At 30.2% G+C, this 9,810-nt stretch overlaps 1 protein-coding gene and 1 long non-coding RNA gene across 2 annotated transcripts in view; both read left to right on the top strand.

Moving 5' to 3' along the window:
• LOC111712229 (tetraspanin-18) overlaps window positions 1–4,881 on the top strand; it is a 15,186-nt gene extending 10,305 nt beyond the window's left edge. The window contains exon 6 of the mRNA XM_023486792.1: window positions 4,698–4,881. Coding sequence (XP_023342560.1) covers window positions 4,698–4,772 — 75 coding nt within the window. The 3' untranslated portion in view covers window positions 4,773–4,881. The remainder of the gene's footprint in view (window positions 1–4,697) is intronic.
• Window positions 4,882–7,388: 2,507 nt separating this feature from the next.
• LOC111712209 (uncharacterized) lies at window positions 7,389–8,427 on the top strand. The gene is made up of 3 exons (XR_002767407.1): window positions 7,389–7,431; window positions 8,107–8,188; window positions 8,376–8,427. It is a non-coding gene; the product is annotated as an uncharacterized LOC111712209 (long non-coding RNA).
• Window positions 8,428–9,810: the final 1,383 nt, after the last annotated feature.

Raw genomic sequence — 9,810 nt, 5'->3', positions numbered from 1 at the left:
GGCTTTACTTCAATTGAATATAAAATCCATCATAAATTACTAAATTATATTGATTGGTTCACGAACTTGAATTCATTCTGACGACTTGGTTTATCCTGAATATCTTGCAGTTTCCAGGGTCAAGGTCTTTAATGTTTAGAGTTCAATGTTCAAGTTTTAGAAATCAGTTTTCACTGTTCTTAAGTTCAGTGTTCAGTGTTGAGTATTTATTCCACTGTGCTTAAGTGTTCATATAAAGCGTTAAAATTAAAGTGTTTAAAGCCAATTTGACCATATATGTTATTTTAAAGTTGATTGAGAGAATTCTACCAAAATTTAGTTTACCAAAACAAGTTAACTATATTCCCTGCTCTTTCCCCTTCTGACAGGAACAGTTTATTTTTAAACTGTATCATTCATCCTAACCATAATACAGGATAGGACAGAGGGAAGTAGACAGGATAGGACAGGATATGATAGGATAGGACAGGAGAGGACAGGAGAGGACAGGATAGGACAGGATAGGACCGGATAGGACAGGATAGGACAGGATAGGACAGGATAGGACAGGATAGGACAAGATAGGACAGGATAGGACAGGATAGGACAGGGAATATATGCAGGATAGGACAGGGGATATTAACAGGAAAGGACGGGGGTATTCTAGGATAGGATAGGGAGATACAGACAGGATACGACAAGGAGATATAGACAGGATAGGACAGGACAGGACAAATGAGCTTTGGTTTAAACTAGACAGGTTACCACAAATAAGCTATAGTTTAAACTAGACAGGTTACCACAAATAAGCTCTGGTTTAAACTAGACAGGTTACCACAAATGAGCTTTGGTTTAAACTAGACAGGTTACCACAAATAAGCTATAGTTTAAACTAGACAGGTTACCACAAATAAGCTCTATTTTAAACTAGACAGGTTACCACAAATAAGCTCTGGTTGAAACTAGACAGGCTACCACAAATAAGCTCTGGTTTAAACTAGACAGGTTACCACTAAATGAGCTCTGGTTTAAATTAGACAGGTTACCACAAATAAGCTCTGGTTTAAACTAGACAGGTTACCACTAAATGAGCTCTGGTTTAAACTAGACAGGTTACCACAAATAAGCTCTGGTTTAAACTAGGCAGGTTACCACAAATTAGCTTTGGTTTAAACTAGACAGGTTACCACAAATGAGCTCTGGTTTAAACTAGACAGGTTTCCACAAATAAGCTCTGGTTTAAACTAGACAGGTTGCCACAAATAAGCTCTGGTTTAAACTAGACAGGTTACCACAAATAAGCTCTGGTTTAAACTAGACAGGTTACCACAAATAAACTCTGGTTTAAACTAGACAGGTTATCACAAATAAGCTCTGGTTAAACTTGACAAGTTACCACAAATGAGCTCTGGTTAAACTAGACAGGTTACCACAAATAAGCTCTGGATTAAACTAGACAGGTTACCACAAAAAAGCTATGGTTTAAACTAGACAGGTTACCACAAATGAGCTCTGGTTTAAACTAGACAGGTTACCACAAAAAAGCTATGGTTTAAACTAGACAGGTTACCACAAATGAGCTCTGGTTTAAACTAGACAGGTTACCACAAATGAGCTCTGGTTTAAACTAGACAGGTTACCACAAACACAATATAGATAATCTGAACATAAACAAGAATTTATGACTAGCTAATTGCTTTCTACGAATTATTATTCTAAAGAAGCCTTTTTTTCTTTATGCATAATGTCAAAAGTTTATGCAAAGTTTCAAGCAATAAATATTTTAACATACATATGTAATAAAATAAACATTTGATATTTTACTTGTCATTTGATCTCGCACCAAATTACAGACATTTGTTAGTAACATTATGAGAAATACAAATTATATATTATTTTGTTAAAAAAAAAGTTTAAAAAACTGTTATTCATGTTTTAATTTTTATCTTCATTCCTTATAAATCATTAGTATTTTTCACTTTGGGAATTTTCTGTTTGAATCATAATATAAAAGCAAATTTTTGTTTACTTAGCCCTATCCCAGTGGGGCTATTTCAGCCCCCCCCCCCCCTTTGATTTAGCCCTTAAAGTTTTGATGTGGTATAGTGATGCATGTCAATAGTACAAAATGAGAAAAGAAAAGTGAAAAAGTTTGAGTGCTCCAGTGCAAGGCTTTTTAAGTTATGAAGAAACCCTAGACCCCCCCCCCCATATCTTAACAGTGAAAGAATATTTCTAAAACTCATCTTCCATTTTACCACTTCCACTTCACTCTTTCTACCTCTCCTCTAAGTATTTAACACCAACACCTCTCCCCTCCCCTTCTACCTCCCACTTCTCTTCCCTCCCCTCCCTGTAAATTTGTATCTCTATGTAATCTTAAAATCTGTTTTTGAAATCATGTTTGCCCCGTGTTTAGATAATTTCCTCAATTTTCTCTAGAAAAACACCTCGCAAATATAAAATTCTGACAATTTAGCAATTTATTATTCGTTTAGACGTATTTATCAAAATCTGTCAAATGCATCAGTTCGCGGGGTTTATTTAAAGGAAAACACATTTTGGCAGAAAAATAACTAAAATAAAACTTTATTTATTTTAATTTCTATAACTGGGTTTCACTTTAACGGCGGAACAGAAAAAAAATATTTTTAAAAACTAATCTTTATTTTTTCTGTTTCAAATATCAGCAATCATGTCATTTAAATCGTTTAATTAAGTGTTTCCCGAAAGATTGAAAAGTTGTCAACATTGTCCTTTATTTTGAAGACTGCTGACTAGTGCTGATGTCCTTGAATCAGCAGCTTGGACATCTTGCACTGTCAAGCAAACTCTTCTTGTTTTCTTAATTCAAAGAAAATTTTGTGTTGTGACATTTTGTACATTTGTAAATTGGCAGATTTCCTAGAATTGTTCATTAATCAATATTTAAAAGTACATTTTGAATAATTTTCATACAAACAAACTTACATTAAATGTATTTAAAGGGAGTGTTCGCGAAAAATAAAAGAGGCTGAGTCAGAATGTAATGCTTTTGAAGAATTATTTAATCTACTCTAAAGCTTTATAAGACTAAATTATCAATTCTATTTTATCACTTACCTTAAGTATTAATATATTTCTATTTACACATCTAATTTAAAAAACATACATTATTAAATTACTTATTATAATTCTGTTATCAAGATCAACTTTAGTTAAGAAATACTTGAAAGGAATTGAGTCTTAGCCTTAATCTCTGACTTTCTAATCCCAATATCTTCACAACCCAGTCTCAGACCTTAGATATTTCAAACTTTGAATTTTATAGAACTAGAAATTCAAGGCGCTTCGCGCCCTTCTTTCTAGGCTAATGAAAGTTTACACCATCAGGTTGCAAAGATATAGGGATTAGAAAATTCCAATTTGTGACAAAAACTCAATTCCTTTTATGGACAGAAACTTTAAACCTTCATTGTTGTGATAAAATTACATTGTAGAGATGTTTAAGGAGATTATGTTTTGCCTTTCCACTGGTCAGAAAGGAATTATAGCTGTAAAATTTCAATCTCTTGTTGTCTCTCCATTTAAAGACAAAACATTTTAACTTTTAGGTTTTATTAAATTAGAAATAGGTTTAAAATATTTGTAATGTCAAACTTACAAGTCAATACAACTGTTAGAAGGGTTTTCAAAGAGTATTTGATTTCCAACGCATGTCATTACACCAATTCCAATGTGAGCTCTGTATTACAGTAAGTATATATTTTTATCATCCCTTGTTACCCAAAAATATCTTTAATATTCTGTTATCTTTATAAAACATCCTAAACTAATGCTAAAACCTTCTGGATGGATTCTAAACCAAGATTAAAACGTTTCCTACATCATGTTGTGCAGTCAATATACAACGAAGCGAATATAAGTTCAGAAATTGGAATAAAACTTACTTCTCAAATTTCAGTAATATGTCATCTATTTTTGACCAATTACAAACATGAAACATAACAGTTTTGTCATTAGGTACAGATTTGAAAGATAATCTTCAACTCGTCTCTCAATCATCATGTTTATTGGAACACCCTTTGTTCTAAATTCAAAAACTCTGAAACTTCATCTTTCATATTTATAGGGCCGGTCATTTGACAGATCAGTGCCAGATTGTATCCAAATTGATTTATTTGTATCATCCTATATATTATATACTTTGTGTAGCAGCTCCTCTAATTTAACATACTTCTATACAATACCTATACATAGTGTATATACTTTGTGTAGCAGCTCCTCTAATTTTCATTTTATGTGAATAAAGTAGATTTATGTGGCAATATATTTTTTTAAAAGAGGAGTTATGATTGAATATTCCCATTTAACGAGGAATTTACTTGAAGTAAATCTTGAATCCAAACAGGACTAACAAGGGCGAGATTCGTTCGCTTTCTTCTATTTGACTTTTACCGCGTTTTGATCTTTAATTTTTCAATCATTAAACATAATCTTATAATTTTTAATTGAAAATGCATATATTGTTAAAAAGTATAAAAGAAAAGAAGGCAAAAGAATTATATTTAATAAGTAAACATGTGATCGAATTCGAAAGTCACATTTTGATGGGAAAAGAAAAGCACTGTTAAATCAGTTATGCTTTTTTACTAAAATTTTCTTTCAAAAGTACATATTTCATTTTTGTTTAAATTGCATTAAGATAGTGTTTTCAGTTATATATTTTTATTCTTTAGCTTGAATGTTGTGGGGGCGATGGTCCCTTAGATTGGAGAAAGTCAAGGTTTTCAGGATATCAGGTTCATCATTAATAATAATAATAACTAGCTGAAAGGTCAGAAAAAAATATTAAATTTTTTTTTTATTTTAAAATATCGATATTTTTAACCTATAACACTCCCCAACCACCCCTGAGTGTCCACAAAAAATCTCAGCTATTCGGTCCAGTCGATTGGCCGGCTATACACAATATATACATGAATGTCTTGTTTATTATATAGATAATTTTATAGTTATATATATATATATATATATACAAATATATATTTCAGTTTTTAAACTTCACATTTTATTAAAAAAGAATAACACTAAACTTAATGTTTCACGCCTCATGACGATCCTCAGTAGTCAAAATTCGGTGAACAACTCAATATATATATTTCTTTTTAAAATAAGTCTTAAGATTTGTTATTGCTGTATATATTTATATATGTAAAACCTATGATGTATCTCTTCTTTAAGGGACTGTGGACGATATTTAAATTGATCCTCCATGTTATGTAAGGGCATGTCCGATTCACATTTAAAATTCTGTGATTAAATGATGTGATTAACTCCCTTTCTTAATTCTTTAAGATTGATTATTTTACAATACCGGTTCTTTATAATTGGCGATTTTATGCATCAAGAGAGATTGAAGATAATTTTCAGAATTCAACATTTTCCAGGTAGAAGAGCCACGATCTATCTTTCTCAGATAAATTGAAATTGACATTCTCCTTTATATAATTTAAACATGCTTTCCTTCTCAGTGTAGTGTCTAGTACAAGATGTATGTATAAGAATGTAAATATGTTAAACTAAAGCTAAATTCCAAATTAAAATAGCAAAGGAACAATATACACTAGATACACAACATACTGGTGACAACATCTAGAAAAAGATACACACGCGTCCCAAACTCTAGTGTTATAATTTCTATATCTTTGCAACATGATAATACAGGATGTAAATCATTGATATTTCAAATTTTGACTAGTGCCATATATAAAGCTATCAGTAGCAAAAAAAGGTAATAAACCTTCATTCTCCAGGGTAATATAGCTTTAAAAGATGAATTACAATGTTGATGGTAGTTTCGTTTTTTTTCCATTTGTGTGCAAAAACCTGGCTTAAGTTTCTCTAGTTTGCCATTTTCTCTCTTTCTCTCTCACCCTTCATCTCTGAATACTTTCAGAAGCACCTAACAAGACACAGTTGTTGCTTCTCTTAAAGCTGAATTATTTACGAAACAAATAAAAGTGAAATCAGTTACCATCAATAATGAATTCAATTCAATATCAGCCTATACCCCCCTTTAATTTTTCGCGAACACTCTCTTTAACTATAAAGTTTACTTTCCTAATGGAAATATGAATTGGAGGGTATATAAATACAAAAATGGAATCTACATCAAGACAATATATCGTTGAGGCACCTGCTAAATGGGAAGATGAATAGTAGAATATGAGGAGTTTGGAGGGGGGTGGGGTGGCGGGGAGAGAATATGTAGGAGGTAGGGGAGATTCAATTAGGAACTTTAATGCTTTTCAAGCTTAATTCCCCCTTCACAGATTCTGTACTTACAATACTTTAACATACTTCTATACAATACCTATACATAATATATACTTTGTGTAGCAGCTCCTCTAATTTAACATACTTCTATACAATACCTATACATAATATACTTTGTGAAGCAGCTCCTCTAATTTAACATACTTCTATACAATACATATACATAATATATACTTTGTGTAGCAGCTCCTCTAATTTAACATACTTCTATACAATACCTATACATATGATATATACTTTGTGTAGCAGCTCCTCTAATTTAACATACTTCTATACAATACCTATACATATGATATATACTTTGTGTAGCAGCTCCTCTAATTTAACATACTTCTATACAATACCTATACATATGATATATACTTTGTGTAGCAGCTCCTCTAATTTAACATACTTCTATACAATACCTATACATATGATATATACTTTGTGTAGCAGCTCCTCTAATTTAACATACTTCTATACAATACCTATACATATGATATATACTTTGTGTAGCAGCTCCTCTAATTTAACATACTTCTATACAATACCTATACATATGATATATACTTTGTGTAGCAGCTCCTCTAATTTAACATACTTCTATACAATACCTATACATATGATATATACTTTGTGTAGCAGCTCCTCTAATTTAACATACTTCTATACAATACCTATACATATGATATATACTTTGTGTAGCAGCTCCTCTAATTTAACATACTTCTATACAATACCTATACATATGATATATACTTTGTGTAGCAGCTCCTCTAATTTAACATACTTCTATACAATACCTATACATATGATATATACTTTGTGTAGCAGCTCCTCTAATTTAACATACTTCTATACAATACCTATACATATGATATATACTTTGTGTAGCAGCTCCTCTAATTTAACATACTTCTATACAATACCTATACATATGATATATACTTTGTGTAGCAGCTCCTCTAATTTAACATACTTCTATACAATACCTATACATATGATATATACTTTGTGTAGCAGCTCCTCTAATTTAACATACTTCTATACAATACCTATACATATGATATATACTTTGTGTAGCAGCTCCTCTAATTTANTCTAACTAGTCTTTATTCAGAGGTTAGTTCTCTAACTGGTCTTTATTCAGAGGTTAGTTTTCTAACTGGTCTTTATTCAGAAGTTAGTTCTCTAACTGGTCTTTATTCAATTTCAGAGGTTAGTTCTCTAACTGGTCTTATTCAGAGTTTAGTTTTTTAAATTATTTCTTTTCCTAATATTTTGATAGAAATAAAGAAAATTGAATTTTATCTATTCTTGTTAAATATTAGAAATGTTGCTCTAATTAATTTTAAAAGAGTATTTTAAGTCAACTAGTCTCTGTTAATATAATTCAATAATATCGTTCCTGAATTTTTTTTTAACTTTGTCCCAAAATTACAAGAAACTCCCAAATAGATTCTAGTTTCAATAGATGGCAACGTAAAATGTGTACACTCTCAGTACAGATGTCGTGTCAACTCAGTTTTTGTGTCCGACAAAATTATTAATAATAGTGATAATTTTAGACTAAAGTGCTTATCTTACAGTAAAATAAGTGCAAATTTAAATGTTTCTTATTTTCGGTTTTTACACTTTTTTGTTTAATCTTGGAAAACATGTCAACTAATGTGAGAAAATTTCCTTTTTCCTTGTTATGTTTGACACTTATGACGTCGTATATAATTGGCCCATTTCTATGTTGCCACCTATTGTACTTGGTAATCTATTTGAGAAAACCTACAAATAAAAAATGAAGTTTTCACTATTGATTTCAACTATTTTCAGGGGTGTACAGATAAGCTGGTTTTCCTTCTTAAACAAAATATATTTTATCTATTAATTTTTGGCCTCGTTGTTCTTTTTATCGGTAAGTTCATTTTGAAAAATTGATATTTTTCCTTATTTTTAACCATTTACTGATGATTTTTCTGAAACAAAATAAAAAGCACCGTTTATTCAGCTAAAGCAAAGAATTAGATGAAAGATTTAAACCTTCAAGAATTATTTGCCCAACATTTTTATGATCAGACAAAAACATTTATTTTCATTTTCAGAATTTGTTGGAATGGTTCTCTCACTTTTTCTCTGCACTACTATAAGGAAATCAACATTTTACATTTAAAAAAACATTTCTAAGTATTTGAAAAAATGGGGAATTAAAGGGACCGTTCACTTGTTAGGGTAATTTGAGGGGAAACTAAATAGCCTATTGATATTAGTCTTACTTTTCAAAGACAATTGTGGCCTGAGAAAAAGCCGATTTATCATTCATAATTCCAGAGCAAAGGTATTCACATATACACTATTTGATCCTTTTTGTCTTAGTATACTATAGTCATAGTATACGGACTTTTTAAAATTTAAGTAAAGTAAATTGTAGTATCTACTAGTTAATTGAAGATATATTCAATATTTTTCAAAATTATTTTAAAATTGTCTATTTCCAAAATATAACTAATTTTAAATATTTGACGGTTTGATACGTTTTCTCTACTTCCCCAGGAATCCCCGTCATTTATTGAAGAGTTGGAATCTGGGAATCGGTTTGTCTGAGATAGAAAGTCGTCTTTGTATTAATTTTTTAAAATCATGTTTGAACACGAAAACGTTAATTTCTTGCTAATTCTAAAATAATTAAAAATATTTTTATTATACAATGGCGGACACATTTTGTTATTAAAATATGATAATTTTAGATTTTTTGGGCTGTGTTATCGAAATAACGTTTAAATAGTGTCTATGCAAAGATATCATACCTTTCCGCCGGGATTCTGGACGATAAATCGGAATTTTCTCCGGGCATAGATATCTTTAAAAAGTAAGGGTAATGCCAATGAATAGCTAAGAGGCTAATTAGTTTACCATAAAATTACCCAAATAAGTGAACAGTCTCATTGACTTTTAAGAATTTTAAATTAGATATTCTTTAAATTTTAAAGCAATTTAAAGTGAAAAAAATCCAAATTTTGTTTGTTTTTTGTTTTCTTTTCAAAATTATTTTTGAATTGTTGATGGTAAAGGAAGATGGAGAGAAGTAAACATTAAAACAAAAAACAAGATTTCAAGATTTCCGTTCTACAGATTAAATAAAAAAGTTGAACTGTCATCTTCTAGTGAAACTGCTTAGTGTAATTCCATGAAAAAATAAACTTCACAATTGTAAAAAACAATATCATCATGATTTAAAAGACATTTTAAACGTAAAATTTAACATTTGTAAATTATTCGAATTTTTTTTTCAATAAAGTTTGTTGATCTTTTTAAATGTTTTAGTTTTATATCAAGAAAGAGAAAATCTTATAATAAAAATGATGTTGAAGATATGTAGTTAATGATTTGGCGATTTTATAAAACATTTCTAATATGAAAAAACTTAGTTTTTGGCCACAAAATCGAATATTATAATCCCTATATCTTTCCAACCTAATGGTGAAACCTTTTGAAATTTCAATCTTTGTAATTAAATCTTCTAATATTCATAGGTTGAAA

Source organism: Eurytemora carolleeae, unplaced genomic scaffold (assembly GCF_000591075.1).
Source record: "Eurytemora carolleeae unplaced genomic scaffold, Eaff_2.0 scaffold298, whole genome shotgun sequence".
In the NCBI taxonomy this organism is placed as follows: Eukaryota; Metazoa; Arthropoda; class Copepoda; order Calanoida; family Temoridae; genus Eurytemora; species Eurytemora carolleeae.
Note: the sequence above shows the minus strand (reverse complement) of the source record. Positions and strands in the feature narration are given on the sequence as shown.